Here is a 22,825-nt window from a genome sequence, read left to right as displayed (position 1 = left end):
AAATTACTTAGAAATTAGGCAAATTAATTACCAGAATAAAACGCTGGCAGGTGTCACAGCTTAACTGGAATCACATCTTTGGCTCATCAGACTATATTTCCCACATTTTTCTTAATCCAGCTGTCAGTCATCACTAATGAAAACACCCATTCAAATTTTTTACTCTTTGTGATTTAAGTGCTGACTAAGGAATAAAATAAGCTACTGCCCTTAAGACCAACCACTCCCTCTGACACACAGCAGGCACAGTCACCGTCCAAATGGGCTGTAACATACAAACACATTATGATTTTTTTTTGTTTGTATCAAAAGAAAAAAAAATGGCACTTTGTCTCGGCGGGGAGGAAATGTTTTCTCTTCTTTATCCCTGAGTTACCGTGCAAAACACACATCAACATGCTCGCAAGGCGCAGTGGGCAGATGAATGCGCACGAAACTATGGTGGGAATTCCACATTCACTGGTCAAGTTTGACGCATGAGTGAGAAAAGAGTGGTCACAACGCTCCTAATATACCCCAATCAATATACCGTGCTTAAATCAGACACTGAAACGTGACCGTGGAGGTGTTGTACTTGTTGCGCACACTGGACTTTCTCACAGCCTTATCTACCTGCATTTTCCCCTTGTGGCCAAAGACAAAAGGCGGCACATAGTATTGCAGCTATGCACAAAGTGGACACAGCCAGCCTCCTTTCTCCGCCCGCTACCACCAGGAGCTTATGAGTAATGAAACGGGGAGGAACCGCCTATTGCAGTGAAACTTCTTCCCTGCCCCTCTGAAGGGTCAAAGTCTGTGCGCAACCGACAATAGGCTTCAGAGAAAAGTCGAGCGGACGCCGTTTCACTTCACCAGGAGGACATTTTCAGTTAACGATCCGATGGCAGGACTGCCGAAATGCAGCGTTTTCGTCCTGCTGGCGCTCTTCATAACGGTAAGTGAATGGCGCAACCTATTGTGATTAAATGCCAGCTACCGTGTGTTAAAAAGCGGATTTTTTTTTGTTTGTTTGTTTGTTTGTTTGTTTGTCTCCAACAGGTGTAGCTCTCCGTTCTTGGTTTTTTATCGTATCAGCGTGTCCGTTAAAAGCATGCGACTTATAAAATACGATAGTTAACAGTTCTTTATTCCCTATTCGTCTCTAAATTCTGGGCGCGGTGAAAAGTGTTTTTTTTAGCAGCACCAAGTCAAGTTCAGTTCCAAATAGCGGTGGTTTCCGGCCGACCTGTTTTATAAGTCGTTTTATCCAAAAGTCCTCGGTTTAAGGTAGATGTCCACTTCAAAATAAAAGACTGAGGGGTATACGTTTGTCTTAGTGACGACCATAAAACAAACATTCACTTCAAGATACTGTATATAACTCTCAAGCCCTCAAAGTGTCACGGATGTCAATCATGTAAACCAAAGCATGCGTCTAATTATGCCATATGATTTTGTATTCAATACTTTTTTCGCCCCCTATTTCTTATTTTTACCTGCAGCTTGCTCCTGTGTGGGCAGAATGGTTTCAATATCCCAGGAAGCTGTACGAGAACCAGGACTACACCGGCCAGAAGCACATTGCCAGGGTATGAGCTTTTGTGTTTTATACATAAGTATTACATTTAAACTGTTGTCTTTTAATATACTGTTTATTACTAATTTTTATACTATATTATTTTGTAGTATGATGTGTTTTTGCTATATTATTATTTAACCTCCAGCTATTATTTAACTTCCAGCTTTAAAAAAAAAAGATTTATCTTATCTTATTTCCGGCCTGATTGGCCTGAGGCCTTGAATGAAAATGGGAAATTTCAGTCACAGCACACGATGACAAATGCATCTTTGTGTGCATGTTGAGACACACAAAAAAACACACACACTGTTTGACGTGCGAAAGCTCAGGTAGCTTTAATTTTTAGCTGTCTGTTTGTTTTTTTTTATGTTTTTTTTTTCTAGTCTATGTTGTTGAATGTTGTACACCGATCAACCACAACAATAAAACCACCATCCTATTGTTGTGTAGGCCTTGCTCATGTCTCCAAATCAATTCAGTTCAATTTAATTCTATTCAATTCATATTTATATAGCATAAATAACGGTACAAATTGTAAAAACCACACAAAAACCAGCCTGAAACCTTCAGAGCAAACCTGACGGTGACAGTGGCAAGGAAATACTCAGCTCATATCTGCCGAAGGCCAGCCGGGTAAAAAACAGACAAGGGAGAGTCAGAGCAGGAGAAACAAGATAAACATCCGTCACAGATACATACAACAAACAAAGGAAACACGTAGAATTTAATAATACAAGATATAGCTGATGATCTTACATGACAGTTTGAGAGTATGAGGAATCATGTTCAGGTTGGATTGTTGCTCATCCAAGTAGGAGTGGACAACTGCAGTTCTGACTCTTGATAGAATGAGGTTGGACATGATAAGATAAGATAATCTTTTATTTTTCATTGGGACTGGCAACAGAATGTTGTTAGTGGGGGCCTTGGGCTCCTATGGGTTGAAGGGAGGGGCCTCTGTGGATCAGATACTTGATCAGTTTGTGAATTTGGAGGCCAGGTCTGAGTTGTTTCTAAACAGTTTTGTGTGTGTGTATGTGTGAGTCAGGCTGCATCCTGCTGCCATCAAGGAGTGTCATTGCTGTGGGGTGGGGGTGGGTGGTCTGCTCTAGGTGGGTGGTACATGTCTAAGTAACATCCACACGAATACCAGGTCTAAAAGTTTCCCAGCAGAACATTGAATTGTCACAAGATGGTCAATGCTATTTACTTCTCTTGCGGTGCTTTTAATATTGTGGCTGTTTGGTGTGTGTCAAAATGTGCCATCAAACGTGCGGTTTGATTTTGTGTCTTTTCTTTTCATTTTAGATTCGCTCTGACAAGGAGAACTACACGAAGATCATATATTCTTTATCAGGGCCTGGAGTTGACCAGCATCCTAGAGGTAGATTTGGTATTGACCCCGACACTGGCTTTGTGAGAATCTACACCATCCTGGACCGTGAGGATATCCCCTACTATTTAGTAAGAGCACTTCAACAAGAAGCCATCATAAGTTGTACAGTGAATAAAATACTAACAAAAAAAACTATAAATACTAAATAAATAATAATGAAATACTAATAATTGTGTTTCTTAGGTGAAGGGCATGGCAAAATACCCCAGTGGGGCGTACGCTGAAAGTATTCTGGAGCTTAACATTACTGTTTTGGACGAGAACGACTGTGCACCAGTCATTCAGACACAGCAAGTCGGACAAGTCAGTGAATCCAGTGCACCAGGTATTTTAAGGTCTACACAGTAATTTTGATAAGACCTTCAAAAAATATTGTTTCAATTAAACATTTCTTTTCATTTCTTCCGTTCACTTTGGTGATTTGCAGGTACTGTCGTCATGAGAGTCATAGTCACCGATGCTGATATTGGAATAAATGCTGCGATCTACTACAGCCTTGTGGAGACGACCACATTTGGGATGTTTTCCATCAACTCTCTAACTGGGGAGATCATGGTTCAAAGCAACACTCTGGATCGAGAGGTGAGAGGTTTCAGTTTTACACGAGTCGGTGCGAAAGAAGCGTTTTGCACACATGTCTCACAAATGTCGACTTTTTCTCCAGCTATTACCAACGTATGTCATTTTTTTGTTTGTGCGTCCAATTTCAGACTCAAGATACATACAGGTTGATTGTTCAAGCATCTGACTTGAATGGACAAGTGGGAGGAAACACTGGAACTGGAGAAATTGTGATCAAAATTCTGGACATAAATGACAACGTCCCATATCTGGAAAAAGAAGTGGTAGGTGCAACATGTATACTCATGTCTGTGTAACGAGTATTTTTTAGTTTGTTTCAGTGAAAAATGTTAGTAGTCATCCCAAAGCATGTGTTAACTTGATTTGTGTTTGCAGTATGTAGGGAAAGTGGAGGAGAACACTATCGGTATAGAAGTTATGAGGATACAGGCCATCGACTTGGATCTGATGTTCACTGACAGCTGGCTGGCTGTCTACCAGATAGTGTCAGGGAATGAGGGAGGCTACTTCACTATCACCACTGATCCTAAGACCAATGAGGGGATTATCATGATTCAGAAGGTAAAGAGCGTTGCTTTATTTTGATGATCTGAAACGGCACACCCTGAAAAGAAGACAGTCGTTTAAGCTGCATATCTTCTGCATTGTCCTTGAATCCACAGGCCCTGAACTACGAGGCAATTCAGACACTCAGCTTGCAGGTGACAGTTTCCAACAAAGCTTCGTACAATTTCGGTGCGAGTTCTATGACGGGGATTGTCACGGGAAAATCCTACCCCATCACAATCAATGTGGTCAATCAATTGGAAGGCCCCACTTTCAGACCAAGTGTCAAAGTGGTGTCCATCTCTGAGGACATCAAATTTGTCTCCATCAACAAAGTCATCGCTAATTACGCTGCTATTGACATCGACACAGGACTGATTGCCACCAACGTGAGGTGGGGTCACGTAAATGATATGTAAATGAATTGTTTAAATGAAATGTCATTTTTCTTTTTGCTCACATACATGGATTAATGTGATTTTAGGTATGCAAAGCTTCGTGATGATGGCAACTGGTTAATTATCGATGAAAACACAGGAGATATCAAGCTGAATAGGCTGCCTGACCGAGAGTCCAAATTCTTGATCAATGGAACATATTATGCCGAAATTATCGCCATCACCAAAGGTGAGTTCCCATGAGCACCGTAATCGCTGTTCTCCTGTGGAGTACTATGGTGCATGTTGACATCAACCTGTCCGTTGACTTGTTTCCAGACGAACCTGCAAAAACTGTTACGGGGACCGTCGCCATTCAGGTGGAGGACATCAACGATCACTGCCCAAAACTGATCACTACGTCGCAGACCATGTGCCTTGGGGATCAAATGATCTATGTCACAGCTGTAGATGAAGACGTGTTTCCCAACGCGGCGCCGTTTGAGTTCACCGTGATTGAAGGGAGCAGCGATGAGAAGTGGGCAGTGGAATATTATAACGGTAAGACCATACAAACAGAGTAATGATCTAGGTCCATTGCTATTCTCTATAAAACAGAGCATTTATTAACTAAGAAACGCTTATATCTATTATATACTTCACTGATAATGCCATACATGGCATACTGTGTAGAGGTTTGGGGAGCTGTTTATAAATCAAATTTAGATCCCATAATTACAAAAAAAGAGCCACACGAGTAATAAATGAAGTGGGTTATTGAGAACCAACTAATAGATTATTTATTTAATGTGGCACAGTAAAATTCTTGGATATATTTCAGTTAAAAATATTAGAAATAATTTTTCGAGCGAGGAATAAAAGACTCCCTGATGGCGTTCAACATTTTTTCAAATTAAGAGAGGGAAGACAAGCAAGAACAGATGTAAAATATAGATGTGTTTCAGTTCTCGATGTGAAACTATGGAATGGACTATGTGATAAACTGAAGTTGTCTTGTTCTACGTCAATTTTCAAAAAAGGTGTAAAATGGAAGATGATTGAAGATTATAAGGAAAGGAAACAGAATTCAAAGTAACTTAACTTGGACACAGCAGTAATTGATTTTGTTCTGTAGTCGTTCAGTTGGATTGATTACCTAGGATAGGCATGTACTATAAGCCTTGGGCTTCTGCCTTAATCCTTTGTTGTTCAGTGATTAAGATGTTATGCTGTGTATTAAATCATGGAAAATGAAACTAATGACCAATATAAAAGAAAGAAAAAAATGGAAATCTGTTCACATCAAAGAAGCATTTTTAGACAAATTTCAAGCAAAATACATTTCAAGCTCTTAAACATACCTATTTCATTACCCACATTTCTGTTTTTCATGCCAAGTACGTGTCTTTTTGACTGTATTCCATAAGTGCGAAGGTAGAAGGGAGATTCATTATGAATTACAGTTCTTTGTGGTCAATGTATACATTTTCGCTGTCTCCGTCTGCAGGCACCACAGCCATCCTCAGAGACCAGTCATACTTGTGGCCGGGCAAATACCAAGTGGAAGTGTTGATCAAGGACCAGAAGGGGAAATCATGCACCGAGCCTCAGATAATCGATGTCGATGTGTGTGCTTGCAAAAACGACATAAAAACCTGTGAGACAAAGAAAACAGCAACTGCGAGTTTTGGAGCTGGAGGCATTCTGCTCCTTTTGCTGGGACTGCTGCTGCTGCTGTGTGAGTAAAGGAATCGTCTTTTCTCTCTTCCTTGTTTGTTATAAGGTAGAAATAGTTAACGTGTCCTTTTGAGGAGGCCTAACCATACGTGTTGTAGCATGCTTAGATATACACCAAGGAGAACGGGTGGGGCGCAGGGGCTTTGTGACGTAAATCAAGTTTGTCTTTTTTGAATAAAGGTGATTCATTGATGTAAGGGCGTCATTTCACACACGTAATTTGAACTTCTTTTGAAATTTTCAGTGTTGCCCCTGCTGCTTATGTTTTGCCTGTGTGGAGGAACGGCAGCTGTCGGAGATTTCAAGGCCATTCCGTTCGATACGAAGCAACAGCTGATCGCGTATCACACCGAGGGACAGGGAGAAGACAAGGTACTTTGATCAGCTTCATATGACATGGATGGAGCTCTTGCAACGTGCTGTACTTTCCATCTTGGAAAAGTTCTGCATCTGACTGGATATATTTTTTTTTTCCTCACAGGAAGTTCCTCTACTACATGTCCCAGGGGAGGTTGATGGTGGCACGCTGACTACCAAGAATGTCAATACCCTACAGGGAGGATACAATGGAGGACTGGTTGACTTAGGGTTAGTAGGGAGTGGAGTAGGAGGAGGAGTAGGTGGAGGAGTAGGTGGAGGAGTAGGAGGAGGAGCCTATGGAACAAACAGTTGGTCAGTGGAGAACAGGCACATGTACAACCAGTTCAGTGGTCAGGGAGATCAGGTGGACTTAATGAGTCCCGGGATGATGACAGGACAAGAACACAGCGTCTCTCACTATAGGGGCGGGGTCTTTGACGGGATGGCTCTGTCTGATCAGTTCCTGGGGGAGTACTATGCAAGTGTGAGTATCTCTAGTCTGACCGAAGACTATGACGCAAATTATGATTACAATACATAAGCAGATGATATATTATGCTGTTGAAATCCAATGCAAACTGAACTTTTCCTTGTTTTACAGAAACTGAACCACACTGCTCAACAATCTCAGCAGGCGGACGATGTGAAAACCTTTAACTATGAGGGTAAAGAGTCCCCCGCGGGTTCTGTGGGCTGCTGCAGCCTCCTTGAAAACGATGACGATCTTACGTTCCTTAATGACCTCGGGCCCAAATTCAAAACCCTGGCTGAGGTCTGTCAGGGATCACCAATAGTCACCGAGTCCGCTCACACTGGAGCTTCGGTCCGCCCGGTGTCTCCCATCAGGCCCTCCACCTCGAACCACACGCACGTCCATACCCACATAGAAACACCCAGAGAGAACGTCAACACCCTCAACGCCACCAGTGCTTCGTCCGGATCCATCATTCAGGAGGAGCGAATCACTGAGAGAGTACGGGGTTCAGGAACTGCTTCCAGGGTGCATGTCCAGGACAACATCGTGGTTCCCAGTCAGACACTTCTCATACAGCAGCCCACCATGTACTATGCTGCCACCCCCATGTATGTAGTCGAGTCCAAGCCCCAAGTGATGCTCGTGCCGGGTGGCGCCCAGCAGACGGTGGGTCAAGTCGGCCAAGTCGAGCTAAACCAGGGCGGGCTGATGCAAGTCGGCGGTCTCCAGGGTACACAGGGCGTGGTGCTCGTTGATAGGAAGGTAGGGACGGGAGGAGGGGCAGGCCAGGTGTCGCAAGGAACCCTGTCCAGGTCCACTCAGTCGGTGGTAGTGCAGGGCAGCACCTTGGGAGGAGAGCAAGGGGCGCAATTGGCACAGGGCTTTGCTCACGTGGGACAGGGCACTTTGGAGCGGGGCTTTGAGGTCAGCAGCCAAGGCATGCAGATGAAAGCTCAGGGCTTTTCAGTGGCGTCGCGTGGTTCTGCAGGTTCAAACGAGGACTTTGCCCAGACAGCCACACCCAAGTTGCAAGGGAGTCAGAGAATCGTTGTGCAACATAAAAAGAAGTCAGTGACACAGAGGAACCTTTAGTCCAGTACAACAGCGTAGAGCAACACTTTTTGGGTTTAGTGCATCCTGAGAAGTCACTCTTGTTTTTACATATAATAACATATATTTACGTAGACTGAAATGTACTACAATGTGTAAATATGTGGTAAACTGGTTTAATTTAGTCTGTTTGACCTGTAGTGTAATACTGTACATTCTTTTCTGCATATAGTAAGACCAAAAATAATTGGACAAATGACAGTGGTTAATAATGAAAGGCGCATTCAATCATTTCTTACACGGCCGAGTGAAATCCTTTAAGTTAGGTTAAGTACTGTGTTCTTGCTTTTCTGGTTCCAAGAATGATCAGTTCGGTGTCCAGTACAGTCATAAAGGGCAGGTACAAAACTAACATGACACCACAATATAAACAAAACAGCTAAGACAGTATAGTCACACCAATTAAACAAAAATGCAAAGCTCAGATTGTTGGAATCATACCGGGAAACTAAAAGAACCACAGGACAAACAAAAAGCCTCACCTTTGTATTTAGCAGCAAAAACAACAAAAACCACCTCCCTAGTTTTAACTGGCAACAAATTACTGAAGGCTGTGCCTGGGAACCGAGCAGCAGCTGGAAGTCATACAAGTCATCAAAATTACTAACTCACCCTTCCCAATTCAAACCAAACCAGTAGTATTGTACATAAAGGCGTTTGGATCCTCCATGACGTAACCATAGGATTAACGAAGGGCAGTTTTGAAGCTTAGCGTGTTTGCTTTGAGATGTTGCCACACTGGCTGTGCCTATCTCCTAGGAAATCGAAAAATGTTTGCAAAGGATGCAGCGCAAGTGCAGCAAAGGTTCAGCGAGTAACAGCACACGCCTCAGACGGCTAGTGACCTGAGATAGCACCCATCTGTCACTGGAAGAGGCCGTGCCTTTGAGAAGGCGTAACTTGAATAACATGAATGAGAAAATCACCTATAAAACACGAGACCGTTTTTGTACCAGGCTGTACACGCATTTATTTCCGCTTCTAAATTAGGGCGTTTATTTATTTATTTTAACGTCATAGGTATTGCAGGGACTTTAGTTTGACGATGTGACAAGCTCAGTAAAAATGTCTTGATCAAAACAGAAGGACAATTATTTTAGGAGTGACAACCGTGGAATCTGCAGCTACTTTCATGTTGAATTTATCCATTTTAGGCTTTTAACACTCAGTGCACCGAGTACTGTATTATTTGAATATGTTTTGCTTCTTCAGATGCTCGGTTTGCTTTTTGTGACATTTAAGGTGCAGCCATGTCAAAAGTTGTCCTGCTGACTATTAGACTTGGTCATAGATGCCGAATGCAGAACACTGAACACGGATAAATACGTGTTCATCTTAAAACTGTTGAGGGCAACCTCTGAAGAAATGTTGGAATGATTGAATGCATCGAGGGGGAGAGTAAATTATTTTTTATTATTATATAGTAATTGCAGACTAAACCAAAGAAGAAACTAAAACTATTTTTTTTTGTACATTTTTTTGAACCTCTACAGAGTGTGTGTTACTTTAAACGGCATAATTGCTTAAGTATAAGTGCCAAACTGATAATTGCAGGATGTTGTATTTTCTTGAAAGGAGTTATGTGTCATAATTATTTGGTAGACAGTCGCTGTTTGTGTGTGTGTGTGTGTGTGTGTCCATGTGACATATTTTGGGAATGTGGAGGGGAAAATTAGTAAAAGCCAAGCTTGCAAAGCACTGAAAACACTGATACTGCTGTTCTCGCAATTAATAAATATATATATTTTAATGTCTAGCTTCTATTATGCTCTATGAACATGATAGTACATGATAATTAAGGTGTGTTTTTTCTTTCTTTCTTTCTTTCTTTTTCTTTTTTTTTTGCACCTGGTAGCATAATAAATTGTAACTGGAAAAAAAGTATTTTGTGATTTGTTTGATTTCACATGCGCAACATTTTTTGAATCCATTGCACTTTATGTCAACATTTTCTACAACACATTTGCAGATTTATGTAAAAAGACCGAAATCCAGCTTTCTGCAGATTGCCTGTCCAAAAAAAGACTTTCATTTTACATTTTAAAATGCCAGATTTGAAAGTATGGTTTTGTATTGAACATGAAATTAGCATAACTGGGTTACTAGTTGAGTCGTAAAAGGACAGATTGTTTTCCTCATCTGTAAACCACCAGCTATACTTCCTTGTCAGTCAAAGCTTTGTTCAGGTGAGGAAAAACATCACCTTGTGCTTGAAGCTGTGCCAAGCAGATAGTGTAGAACAGATAAAACAGGTTTCTCTGTACCCAGAGATATATAAACACGTAAAAACAAAGAGAAAGTAGAACATTGTGTCGGAGATAATGCAGATAACGTCTCCTGAAAATTGCCCCAAAAAAGTACCTTGACAATTCTAGCACAACAGGCTCGAGGATAGAGCTTCAAGTCAAACATGTCTCCCCATTGTCCCAGAAATTAGACTAATGGTACTGCTTTCAGCAGCTGTAGAGCGTGGATGTGTGCTTTGTGAAGAAAAAATGTAAATAGTAAGTCAGTTCCCCGTTTGGTTGGCTGCAAAGCAAAAAGATTCACCACTATGGTCCCCTGGCATAAGAGCATGTGGCAATGCTCTCCGCTTTGTTTTCTTCTTCTTAAATCTCTGGCAACAGAGCTTTTGACATTGCTGTTTTTGTTGCATGTTGTAATTGATAGTAGGCAGCACGACACTGACTTGCTTTTGTGCTTTTGTTCGTTGACCTATTTTACAAGTCCTGACTTATTTTTGGTGTTTTTTTCCCCCACCTTTTTAGTAAAAGGGTCACACCGTGTACTGCACGAATCTACTGCTTTACATTCTTTGCATTCTGACTGTAGCGTAAGTGTCGTCCTGTCAGAATAATCATTCAAACTTACACATGCCCTGAGACATTTTGGTAATCAACTCTTCTTCAGTCGCGACACGCAGGAAGAAAATGTGTTGGCTTATTTGGAATATGTGAAACAGGACCTCATTACACTGTGAGTGGAACAAACCCATCAATCCTCACAAAGATGATCTTCTCTTACTTTTAAACTTTTCACTTCTGGCCATTCTTCGTGTCAAAACACATGTTTTCCATTAACTGTCAACTGAGACATTCCTGCTTCCTCAGACGTGACTCGGGTGAGGTCGAAACTTAACATGTTTCAGACTTAAAACCTTCTAGAGAGTTGTTCAACAGCCACGATCCACCCTACATCGCTAGATAGACAATGAAGCAGGAAGGCCGACTGGTCATCATTATCAGTTTCATCGTGTTGCTGCCAGGGTCTGCATTATCAGTCATCAGTGTGTGCTTTCCGGAGCTTTTTCTGAACAGATTCTCGTTTACTGGAGTCGGGCGCCTCCCTTCTGGCTTGGAAGTCTGTCAATACCTTCTTGCAACATAATGCAATAGATCAACATGTGACAGTGGCTTTCACCACTTACATACTTCCACTAAAGTAAAGCCAGTCAAGAATGTTGTAGTCAAATGTGCTCCACTTTTGCACAATATCTGTAAAATGGAGCACTCTGGGGTGCTGTGTATCACCCTGGCCTAAATGGATAATACGTAGAAACCAAAAGGCTATGTTTAGGTATGACAGAACCAAATGCTTTTACAGTATGTCATCACATTACAGTGCACTGATACAAAAAATAGTGTCTCTGCTAGCATCTACAAGTTTTAAGCTTCAGACAGTCATGGTCCTCAGAGGACGCAGAATAAGGACTTTTAATCAGGCAGGACAACATGAGACTGACAAGTTAGGTATTTATACTCTGAGAACCTCTAAATACACTCTTAAAATTTGTTATAAACCTGATCAGTTTGTTTGTTTTTTTATTACAAACTGAGCATTACCTACTGCCAAAGCTTCACATTAAAGGCATTTAAAGCATGAGCTGACCCCATCATCACAAAAAATGTGTGCTCGGTGTCTTCAACGCTTACCTCCATCATTCATCTGTATTTTTGTTTACACAAGAGACAGGCTGTCATCTTTGTGAAGAGATGCTTGAAGAAAAACTGTGGGTGACGGACTCCAGTTTCATGTGCAGAGACACATGACCACGGGCAGCACTGAATCAGGTCACAGTAAATGTACTACATTAAATCACATTTATCGTTATTATTAGTGGCAAAATAAACCAGGACAGAAATGTTTGAGATTAACACAACTCATTAAGATCTATTATAAAATTATAGGATGTCTTGTAAGCATTCCTACAGAAAAAAAAATATATAAAAATATGAATGCAGTTCAATATGGTATATGACCTTTTCACATAAAGATAAAAGGCGAGAAGTATGGATTGGATCTTTTATTGAAGACTTGAGACAATGCATACGGAAGTGAATGTTACAAAACTGTGTTAAGGACAAGACTGTACTTGTATTTTGACACTGGCAAAGCATGACCTCGAAAACCAAACACTATAACACTTGCATATTTTGAGGTGACAACACCACTCGGTGTCAGTATAAGCCGTATCTATACGCAGCATAATTTTGGCTAAACAACTATGTTTCTTCATAATTTTCACACTATATTTAGTTGAACATCCGCATGTATAGCATACTTCTTAGGATCTCACTGCATTTGTCCGACAACAATTACTGATTCAGTGTTGTGTCAAGTGTATTGCAATCAGTGGCGAACATCGTGGCGGACGTCGTCCTCGTCCTCTATTTCGTCCTCTTCGTATTCGCCCATTTCGTCAGCGGTGGCGTCCTGGTACTGCTGATACTCGGACACCAGGTCGTTCATGTTGCTCTCAGCCTCGGTGAACTCCATCTCATCCATTCCCTCTCCGGTGTACCAGTGGAGGAAGGCCTTGCGGCGGAACATGGCAGTGAACTGCTCGGAGATCCTCCTGAACAGCTCCTGGATGGCAGTGCTGTTGCCGATAAAGGTGGCGGACATCTTGAGGCCGCGGGGAGGGATGTCGCAAACGGCGGTCTTGACGTTATTGGGAATCCATTCGACAAAGTAGCTGCTGTTCTTGTTCTGCACGCTCAACATCTGCTCGTCCACCTCCTTCATCGACATGCGTCCCCTGAAGATGGCCGCCACGGTGAGGTAGCGTCCATGACGGGGGTCGCACGCCGCCATCATGTTCTTGGCATCGAACATTTGCTGCGTGAGCTCTGGCACAGAGAGGGCGCGGTACTGCTGACTGCCTCTGCTTGTGAGCGGCGCAAAGCCTGGCATGAAGAAATGCAAGCGGGGGAAGGGCACCATGTTGACGGCCAGCTTACGGAGGTCAGCGTTGAGTTGGCCAGGGAAGCGGAGACACGTGGTCACCCCGCTCATGGTGGCGGACACCAGATGGTTGAGGTCTCCATAAGTCGGCGTGGTAAGCTTCAAAGTGCGGAAGCAGATGTCGTACAGGGCCTCATTGTCAATGCTGAAGGTCTCGTCTGTGTTTTCCACGAGCTGGTGTACAGAGAGGGTGGCGTTGTAGGGCTCCACCACAGTGTCGGACACTTTAGGGGAGGGCATGACACTGAAGGTGTTCATGATGCGATCAGGGTACTCCTCCCGGATCTTGCTGATGAGGAGCGTGCCCATGCCTGAACCTGTGCCTCCTCCCAGGGAGTGGGTGAGCTGGAAGCCCTGGAGGCAGTCGCAGTTCTCAGACTCCTTCCTCACGACGTCCAGTACGGAGTCCACCAGTTCAGCTCCTTCCGTGTAGTGACCCTTGGCCCAGTTGTTTCCTGCTCCACTCTGACCTGCATGGTTTATGTTGAAAGACAATGCATGTTGGAGAAACACTGACTCTGCTAATACACAAACTTCTAGATGGATTGCGATAAAATGTGTAACAGAACAGTCCGTAGGATTCCTCCTCCAAGATATTTCTTGGATTGACTTGATATTTAACAGCATACAAAGTCATGTCTAACAATAATTTGTGTTTAGTGATGGTTATTACATTTCACTATGCTAAATGCTACAATAAACATTACCTGTGCTCAATATTAACATGCTATCAATTCCTCCATTAGCATTTAGCTTGTAGATGATGTTCTTAATGTCTTTTTAATGCATTAGTGAAGGTAAGTTTCCCGGTAAGGAAACATGAATAGTCATCCTGATTTTTTTGTGGGTCACTGTATCCCCATTTGTTATCACCACTACTGCAGCAGCATCTTCTGCTACTTCCATTTTTTTGTTGCTTTGTTGCTAAGTCACCACAAGAGCTGTCTCCGTCTGACACAGCTGCACGCGGGCAATGCAGCAGACAACTGGCACATCACCGAGGCACTGCAGAAGCTCTGTGCTCAGAATATATCCAGTGCCGTGCTGTCAGCCGAAGACACGGGCGCAGCTTCACAGGATGTGACAGCAGCTGCTGACACGCACAAATGCACTCACCAAAGACAAAGTTGTCAGGCCTGAATAACTGTCCAAATGGGCCAGAGCGAACCGAGTCCATGGTTCCTGGTTCCAGGTCCACCAGAATGGCACGGGGGACAAATTTGCTACCTTTGGATGGGAGGATAGGGAGGGACATGAGGGAGAGGGGGGCAACAGAGGGAAGGGAGGAGTAAGATATCAACAGTCTCGGGGGCCACTGTACCAGTATAACACTGACCTAAAACGACATCAATGCAGGCATGCTGTTTGCTAATGTAATCTTTTATGTACACAGCCTTTTGTTTGAAAGAGGTGGATTTCTAAAGAGTGCGTTCTGTTGTTTCTTGCACTTTCATTTGCTCTCTGTCTGCAAGCTTTCTTGCAAGCTACTGCAGCAAGCAGCACATTTTGTTTGAGGCAAGGGGGCCTCCTCTAGTGCTGAGCTCTGCAGAGTCCATTCAAACTAAGATGGCCTCTTCCTCCAAACACGATTTATGTTTCTTTTCACTCTCACTGCACGTCGCGAAGCCTCATTAAAAATCCACCAATCTCTTTGTTTTTAATGAGCATTTGAGAAGCTGGGTGTTCAGTTGACATGCAATAGAAACCCGGTGAAGCCATCATGCGACATGGAAACAAAGGATCAATAATGCCTCCTGCTATGAAACGGGATAAGGGCAGACAGTTGAAGTGAATATGCAACGTCAGCCCACACGCGTGGACTGAGACGCCCTTTCGTGTAGTCAAAGCGGACGAGGGCACCGCGTGTCTGACTCTGAAAGCATCACTTCAAATACAGAAGCACAAAAGCTAAGTACGGTTCGACTGCATGTTGCACAGCAGCTGTGGAAAAACAACAACAACGACGACAACACAGGGCGCATTCTGAATGACCTTCAACATGCCACACCAATCAAATCAGACACTGAGATCTCAGGGTCAGCTTTACAGAGACTGCGGATACCTGTGCTCCCTACAGACAGAGGTAGAACGAGAGAGGGTGGGGGGGAGAAAAGGGAGACAGAGGGAGATATTTTAGCAAGTTCACTGTCCTCATTTTTCCCTACACTCATGGTAGGACCTACTTTCCCCTGCATCTAGATTAGTAGCACTGAAATGAGGTCTGTGTAGCATCAGGCCATGCAAAGATGATGAGTGGAATCTGCTTCATGTGGTGAAGTATTCAGACTCAAACGTGTTTCATTTTATTTTATTTATTTATTTTTGTTAAAAATAAAAAGAACTCGGAAATTATTTATTCTTTACCTGATGCCTCATTGTAATAGACATTTATCCTCTCCAGCTGCAGGTCACTGTCACCTTGGTAACTACCGGTGGGGTCGATGCCATGCTCATCACTGATCACCTCCCAGAACTAATGGCACAAACATATGACATTCAATAGCACAGCAAAACACATGTGCGTCAGCACTTAGCCCTGTGCGCATCTGCTCGGTGGCACAATGACACGCAGCAGTGGCGGCCACATCGCTGCATCCGAGCACTGAACCCCACCCTGCATCTATGCCAGCCTTAAACGATTTATATCGAACTTTTTTTTTTTAAAGAGAAAAAAAAGATTGTCTCAGTTTATGTCCATTAGACACCAAACTAACTAAATCTCATAATAACTATGGAAGCATCCCTTGAAAAAAAAAAAACACACGTGGTCGTTACGCATTTAAATTACAATTTAACTAGTACCAAAATTAAATGATAATATTCATACCTTCGCCCCAATCTGATTTCCACACTGTCCAGCCTGGATGTGAACGATTTCCCTCATGGTGAGCTGCGGATGCGGGCAGACGGCGTCCTTTTTTCTCGACTCGACCGGGGTCCACTCTTCAGTCTCTTGCCGCTGTGTTTCTCAAAATCAGCACTTGCCTCATTTCTATGTGCGAGCGTTGGGTCGGCGAGATAGATAAACGCGCTGCCGGTCAGATGACGTTACGCCCAGCGCAGCATCCCAGCATCCCCTTCAGCCAATGGCAGCGCCCCGGTTTGATGCAGTGGACCAGAGGATCCTGCCGCATCATCCCCCTGACATCACCCCATCCCATGCAGGGAAAACGTTGCCTTTTTTTGCGCTGGAACAAGGTTCATCAGTAAAAAAATAAATAAAAAAATAAAAAAATCTTGTTTTCTCATCCAGGACGTGTCCAACTCTATTCACGTAATACTGCAGTCACATGTGCTGACTCAGTCGAGTTGATATTCAGGAGCACCATGACACAGCACATGTAACCATGTGCCTCTGGTTTTAAACATTACCAGTGGACAAAATATTATTTATTGTTTCGGATCTTGCCATGAATGTTGCAGCTATGCTCAGACATGCTACACTGAGAAAATGCTACCACCTGAACTGGACTGATTCACTGTGAGGCTTCAAAAAATTATTAGCAACGGATCACCATTATTTATTGAGTCCTATTCTGATGTGGTGACAGTCAGTCAGTTTGTGATGATTTGCATTATGTAACCGTTATACCAACTCAAAGACTGGATATAATGAAACTGGATTTTGACACACTTCCCTTCTAGATAGATCCTGAAGATTGGATAAAAAAATATAGGATCTAGAATCAGGAATCAACTATTAAGCTACTAGATGGATTACTGTAAAACTTTCTCCCCCAGGATGATTCCGTTACAACGTTTACATTTGTGAATTTAAGTGAAATGCCTTCATTATAACTGCATGATAAGAGAGTATCGCCTGCTCTTCTCTGCTGGTAATCCCTCCTAAGTACAAGTTTTCAAATTTTAGTTACTTAATCGTTTTCCTTCTCTTAAATGACGCTGAAAACGTTTGATTTGCCTACTTAGGATTAACTTTTAATGAAGCCTGTGAAAAGTTACTCACAGATAGGCACAGCTCATCGCCAAACAGCCCAGACATTATCCAAACCTATCCCCACCCAGCTACACAGGGTCCTATTAGACACCACAACATTGTATGTGCTCACAGTCAATCAGAAAGTGATCATTTAATTCAACAGTAAAATTTGCTAAAGAATGCACATCTTTACAGTACACTTTTTTCCTCGGACTGTTGCATTTTATTTATTCCATTTTTATTAATTGTCTTATTCTTTTATTATTATTTATTTTTTAAGTGGTTTTCTAGACTGCTTTGTCATTATTATTTTTTTTATTATATACAACTGAGCTACTGTGATCAAGCAGTTTCCCTTATGGATCAATAAAGTCTACTATACTTGGCTTGATTGTGCAAAAGGCATGTGTAACTTGAGTATTCATACGTTCTAGCTGGAACTAGCTAAGCTACTGAATGGATTACCTTGAAATGTTGTGCAGACGTTTTTTCTCTCAGTGTGTGAAATGGAAAAACTGGACAAGTGTACCTGCATTTTTTGCAGTGAAATCTTGAGGTTGAGGATTTTGTCAGTTTCCTGCTCTGTCTCACTGGTTATATTTAAGGAAGTGCAAATACTGGTTTACTAATTTAGCCCTTCAGTCATTCAGTTCAGTGCCTCCACCCAACTGTGAAAATATTTCACAATTTTCATCGAGGCCCCGTGAAAAGTTTCTCCCGAATGAATAAGTCACTGACAGGCGCATCTGATCAATAAATAGTGGTTTATTTTAACAACAGGTATGGCTTATATACAAGTGCATTATGTCTGTTAAAGGAATACAATAAAATAAAAACATAATGAACCCAAACAATTTGAACTTACAAATGGTACAATCCATGGTTTTTTACATTCATTCCAATCCCTCCTCGAAGAGATTCGGAGTCGCACGGCTGAGAGAAGCAAAACCTGAAATGTGTACTATGGGGACTTCACGTCTCTGATTAAGTGTCACCAGTCCATGCTAATATCCACGATCCTTCATCTCATTGAAACTGGATGTCTCCACACACGTACTATTTACAAAGGCATAACCCATCCTTCTGAGTCAGTCTACGCTTGTGCTAACGTTGTTTTGGATTGCTTTGACTTTTTTTTTATTATTTGGACTTTTAAATTGAATAAAGCCAAACCTCACCAAAACAGGTCACGGCTCCCACCAGCACCGTGAACGGGCTGCGTGGGAGAGAGTGGAAGCAACAGATCTCAGTTTAAAAAAAAAAAAAAAAGATGTTCGCGTTGTGCTGTGTCGTTAACTTTACACTGGTGTTGCATGAGTTTCAGGGATGCACGGCTCGATATCTGCCCGGGCAGAGAAAGTGACAGTCACAGACGACGAGAGATAAATGTGAAGTCGCTGACCACTGCAGTCAACCCACGCTCTGCTGCAGCTGCCAAGAATTCCTCACTAACTCCAGTGTCATGTCAGGACCTGAGTCTGCTTTTTTTTCTTTCTTTGCTTCTTTTTTTTTTTTTTTTCCCTCACAATTTAAGCTCCTCCTCATGGGTCTATTGCAAAGATTAATGTGTAACTAGTACTTTCTCTATTGTATTCAAGACTCCACTCCCTTTTTTTTTTTTAATTTATTTTTTTTTTCCTGTCAAGATGCCAAGATCCACTAAATCTGACATTGTATGGTCGCAGGTCGTTGTGCTTTGATGCGTAGCAGCAGACATTAGATGATCATATGGATATTTCACAAATAATAATAATAATAATAATAATAATGATAGTGGTTTGATGATCAGTTAAAAGATCACCCTGAATTAAAATGGACTTCTCCTAATCAGGTTCAAGCTGCATTCGAGGGAAGAAAAAAACAACAGCAGGTGTGTTCGCTCAACGTTCGAATACCTCTGGATATGCAGCCGTAAAGCAGAACTGAACTCTGGTGAGTAAAGTACCTGTAACAAAGTCCTCATCTACTGTACCACAGAAAATCTCACGTCTGAGTCCGGTGTTGTTTTTGACTCCCGAAAGACACCCTTAATAGATCACAAATACTCCCTGTAATACACGACACATTGTGAGAGTTTTTATCACATTTGAAATGGCAACACATCACTCAAGTTGGCTCTAAAGTTTTACAGTACAGCGTAGTTATTATTATCATCATCATTTAAGATCGTTATTACGAGGATTGTTGTAAACAGTGGTACATCCATAATCACACGTCCTTCTTCAGACAAATATTGCAAACGCACCACAGCTGTCAAGTTACACACACATTTAAGTCAAGTATAACGCCGTCCACGCGCGGACGTGGGCTTGGGAAGATAAAAGTGCTTCCTTAAAAGAGAGTCCATCAATTTCAGAATATCAATAGGTTAAACTTTCCATGAGGATGTGACCTGTTTTTTTTTGTTTTGTGTTTTATTTTGTTGTTTTTTTTGTTTTTCTTTATTATTATTATTTTTATTTTTTGATAAATGTATTGCGTAAGGTAAACTTAGTTGTTGTGCGTGTGGATTCATGAATACGCTGGCACACTGAAGTTAACGCCAGGATACAATTTGGAAAAACACACCGAAGGTTAGTGACGTGGTCGCAATCACGTCGAACATCTTGTCACAAATTTCAATTTTTCTTTTTTTTTTCTCTTTAAAGACATGATAGATTTGTTGACACGTTCACAATTTTCATGCTTTGTCCCCCACTGCAAAAAAAAAAACTAAATAAAATAATAGTAATAATAATAATAATAATAAAGTGCCACCACACAGAGGTGCCACAAATACTGTAAGAATGAAGTATAGCTTTGTACAATAAGGGCACGCCATGGGAGATTATTCAAAATAATACTTTGTTATTTTTTTTTTTTAAATTATTAAAATAAAAGAAACTGAATCAAGTTCCACAGCTTATTATCAATCTACATTTTTCACATTTACAAAAAAAAGAAAAAAAAAAGCATTTGCATACGCTAATTTTTAATTGGTTGAAACGATTGGAAAAATAAAAGTTTCTTCAGACCAACAAAATGTGGGTCGTTCTTCTCACTAATATCTCTGCTCGAACCTCATGTTTCCTAAAGCTCGTCTCTCACTTCCAATTCATCGAACGCAGAGGCATCTTTTAGTTCTCTTGTGTATTTCAGAAATTTGAATTGGGATCTATCTGATTCACTTCAGTCGAACACAGTCTATGGCAGGGGACAGCACTACGCAATATTTTCCCCCAATCAGGCAAATACTGCATCTCCACTAATGTTTTTGGCACTATGTCTACACTTAACTCCAGTAGTTTTTTGGCATTGTTTTTAGCAGAAACGCTCCAATTTGGGTTGTATTCCTCTATAACTCTGTAACATTCAGACTCACTCGTCCATACAGATAAGGCGACATTTTCTTTCCAATACAAATATGTTAGACGGACATTTTATTTGAGCAAAATAGGGGTGTTTTTTTGTGTTTTATTTTCTTTTTTTTTCCCGCATTCCTTTCTTCACAGGCGCTTGACGACACGTCTCGGTGATCGTGGGGCATAGTTTAAAGTCTCTTTAAAAATGACAGACAGTGACCTCCCGTCCGCTCACATCGGTGTCGTTTATACGCTGGTGATTTCCCGGTGACATTCATGAAGAGCAGCAGTCACACCGTCACAAACCAGCACGTGGCGCTGTTTCGCTTTCGCGTGGTCTGGTTCGTTGGCTAAATGCACAAAAGAAGGGAAGGGGGCTTTGAGAAACGTACTCTGTTAGAAAATGTCTACTCAACTCCAGGTGGGAACGGTCTTTGTCGAGTGCCTGAAGTACCCCCATCCCCTCCCCTCCCCTCCCCATCGTCTCTCTGTCTTCCAGTTGCGACGCTTAAAGCTTGATTTCCCCCCCGCTGCGGCACTGGATCATGACGACGCCATGCCGTTGATGGCGTTTTCTGTGCTGGCAACGTCCCTGACAGAGAGGACGCCAGAGTCTATGGGGGAGGACACCGTGTAGTCCATTAGAGAGGGGGGAGCTGCTTCTGTGGAGCCTGGATCCATGACGGAACTTGGTGCTGAATCCAAGGCGAGGGAAGCGGCTGATTCTGGTAAAATGTCTGTGACGGGGAGGATGATAGGAGAGGATGCGGTGTGCGTGACACGGGGAGTGGAAGACTCCTCCGAGGGAAGAGGGCCAGAGTCAACGGGCGGAGGTGAAACCGGGCTAAGGGGAGTAGAGGAACTAGATCTATCTTTAACATCTAAGAGAGGAAGCTGGGAGTCTATGACAGCAGGTACGGGGGAGTCTCTAATAGTAGGAGTAGATGCAGACTCATCTACTATTTCTGGTGCGATAGGAATGTCAGGGTGTGGAGAAATGAAGGGTGATGGGTGAGTGGAAACCTCAGAGTCCGTCACAGGAGCAGGGGATGGAGGGGGTCCGTCACCCATAGACGGAGTGGGGGAGTCTGCCAAAGTGGCGTCAGCGTCCCCTAGCGTCGCTGGGTCGGGTTTCGGGGCGATCGGCCCCACGTCATTAACCGGTGGGTTAGGGGACTCTAAGGTGGTGCTCGGCGGGGGCTCGATGATGGGTGTGGTGCAGATCAACAATGAGGCGGGCACAGTTTGGGGGCTGGGGGGAGTCGGGGAGTCCAGGGAAGCGGGAGGGGTAGCGTCTGCCTCTCTTGTGGGCGATGGGCCAATGTCATTCTCTTCGGGAACGGCAGCGTCCATCAGCGGCTCAACCGACTCCAGGACTATTGCAGGACGTTCCTCCTCGCCGACTAAAAGAGGGTGTGTGTCGCACGGGACTTTGTGTAAGGGGGTGGAAGACAGCAGGTGGTCTTTACTTTGCGTGATTGCACCTTTGCCCGGCGGTCTGACTGGAGTCGCGGACGAGGGGGTAACCGAGTGGCCGTTGGTGTCTTTGGAAAGAGGCTTGCCAGGGCGCATCTCCATCAACATGGGCGCAGTCACGTCCGCGAGCGACGGAGCGGTCAGGTCCACGGCGGAAGAGGCGGTGGAATCCATGGTGGAGGCGGCGCCGGCGGCTGTCTCGTGGAGTGGCGTGTCGTGCACCCGTGTGTAGTCCCTGTTGCTCTCAGACTGGGGCAGCAAGAGGCGCTGCTCCCCGGGTTTCCTCGGGGGGAGCAGGGGCTGGCGCGTGTAGCTCTCGCCGTCGGCCAGGGTCTCCGGGAGGGGGTAGTCGCGCGTCTCGGGCAGCAGCAGGATGCAGATGATGCAGATGAGAGTGCAGCAGGCGAATATAATGTGATGGAGGAAATAGCCCTTCTGGTTGTGGAGCTCCATGATGGGTGCAGTCAGCATGCCGAAGCCGGCACTGGCTAGCACCAGGCCCAGGCCACCACCCCTGTGAGGAGACACAAAATCTTAATACCTGGTGGAATTTACGGATGATCCCCCACAGACTCTAAACCCTCCTACAAACCCCAACATTCCAGAGAATTAAAGTCGGCTCTGTTCTGTGGTTTTATCAAACAGCAGCAGAGAGTGCTGCAATACCACCAAACGCCCTGTCC

General features: G+C 43.2%; 3 protein-coding genes across 6 annotated transcripts in view; 1 reads left to right on the top strand and 2 right to left on the bottom strand.

The window, feature by feature from the left end:
* Window positions 1–751: 751 nt before the first annotated feature.
* LOC125011248 (desmoglein-2-like) lies at window positions 752–10,025 on the top strand. Its single transcript, XM_047590365.1, has 14 exons — window positions 752–934; window positions 1,482–1,568; window positions 2,867–3,022; window positions 3,138–3,279; window positions 3,382–3,536; window positions 3,665–3,799; window positions 3,912–4,097; window positions 4,199–4,476; window positions 4,567–4,709; window positions 4,799–5,020; window positions 5,967–6,197; window positions 6,441–6,568; window positions 6,678–7,040; window positions 7,158–10,025. The coding sequence occupies exons 1-14, from the start codon at window positions 881–883 to the stop codon at window positions 8,121–8,123; spliced, it is 3,246 nt and encodes a 1,081-aa protein (XP_047446321.1). The 5' UTR covers window positions 752–880; the 3' UTR covers window positions 8,124–10,025.
* Window positions 10,026–12,431: 2,406 nt separating this feature from the next.
* On the bottom strand, window positions 12,432–16,448 carry LOC125011110 (tubulin beta-2A chain-like). Of its 2 annotated transcripts, XM_047590135.1 has the most exons (5): window positions 16,213–16,446; window positions 15,750–15,858; window positions 15,448–15,456; window positions 14,502–14,612; window positions 12,432–13,855 (listed from the first exon to the last, which is right to left on the bottom strand). In XM_047590135.1, the coding sequence occupies exons 1-5, from the start codon at window positions 16,267–16,269 to the stop codon at window positions 12,771–12,773; spliced, it is 1,371 nt and encodes a 456-aa protein (XP_047446091.1). In that variant the 5' UTR covers window positions 16,270–16,446; the 3' UTR covers window positions 12,432–12,770. The 2 variants fall into 2 exon arrangements, with proteins under 2 accessions (XP_047446091.1, XP_047446092.1); XM_047590136.1 differs by lacking the exon at window positions 15,448–15,456 and having other exon boundaries at window positions 16,213–16,448.
* A 1,622-nt stretch (window positions 16,449–18,070) lies between these two features.
* Window positions 18,071–22,825, bottom strand: part of slc22a23 (solute carrier family 22 member 23) — a 31,734-nt gene continuing 26,979 nt past the window's right edge. For all 3 annotated transcript variants that reach the window (XM_047589086.1, XM_047589087.1, XM_047589088.1), the window contains one exon: window positions 18,071–22,656. In XM_047589086.1, coding sequence (XP_047445042.1) covers window positions 21,210–22,656 — 1,447 coding nt within the window. In that variant the 3' untranslated portion in view covers window positions 18,071–21,209. The remainder of the gene's footprint in view (window positions 22,657–22,825) is intronic.

Source organism: Mugil cephalus, chromosome 7 (genome assembly GCF_022458985.1).
Source record: "Mugil cephalus isolate CIBA_MC_2020 chromosome 7, CIBA_Mcephalus_1.1, whole genome shotgun sequence".
Lineage (NCBI taxonomy): Eukaryota > Metazoa > Chordata > Actinopteri > Mugiliformes > Mugilidae > Mugil > Mugil cephalus.
Note: the sequence above shows the minus strand (reverse complement) of the source record. Positions and strands in the feature narration are given on the sequence as shown.

Coding starts and splice junctions, on each gene's coding strand:
- LOC125011248 (XM_047590365.1), top strand. CDS start 881: ATGGCAGGACTGCCGAAATGCAGCGTTTTCGTCCTGCTGGCGCTCTTC. Junction 6,198..6,440: donor GGGACTGCTGCTGCTGCTGT/GTGAGTAAAGGA, acceptor TGAAATTTTCAG/TGTTGCCCCTGCTGCTTATG. Junction 7,041..7,157: donor TGGGGGAGTACTATGCAAGT/GTGAGTATCTCT, acceptor CTTGTTTTACAG/AAACTGAACCACACTGCTCA.
- LOC125011110 (XM_047590135.1), bottom strand. CDS start 16,269: ATGAGGGAAATCGTTCACATCCAGGCTGGACAGTGTGGAAATCAGATT. Junction 15,859..16,212: donor GAAATCAGATTGGGGCGAAG/GTATGAATATTA, acceptor TTGTGCCATTAG/TTCTGGGAGGTGATCAGTGA. Junction 13,856..14,501: donor GCCTGACAACTTTGTCTTTG/GTGAGTGCATTT, acceptor TAAACCATGCAG/GTCAGAGTGGAGCAGGAAAC.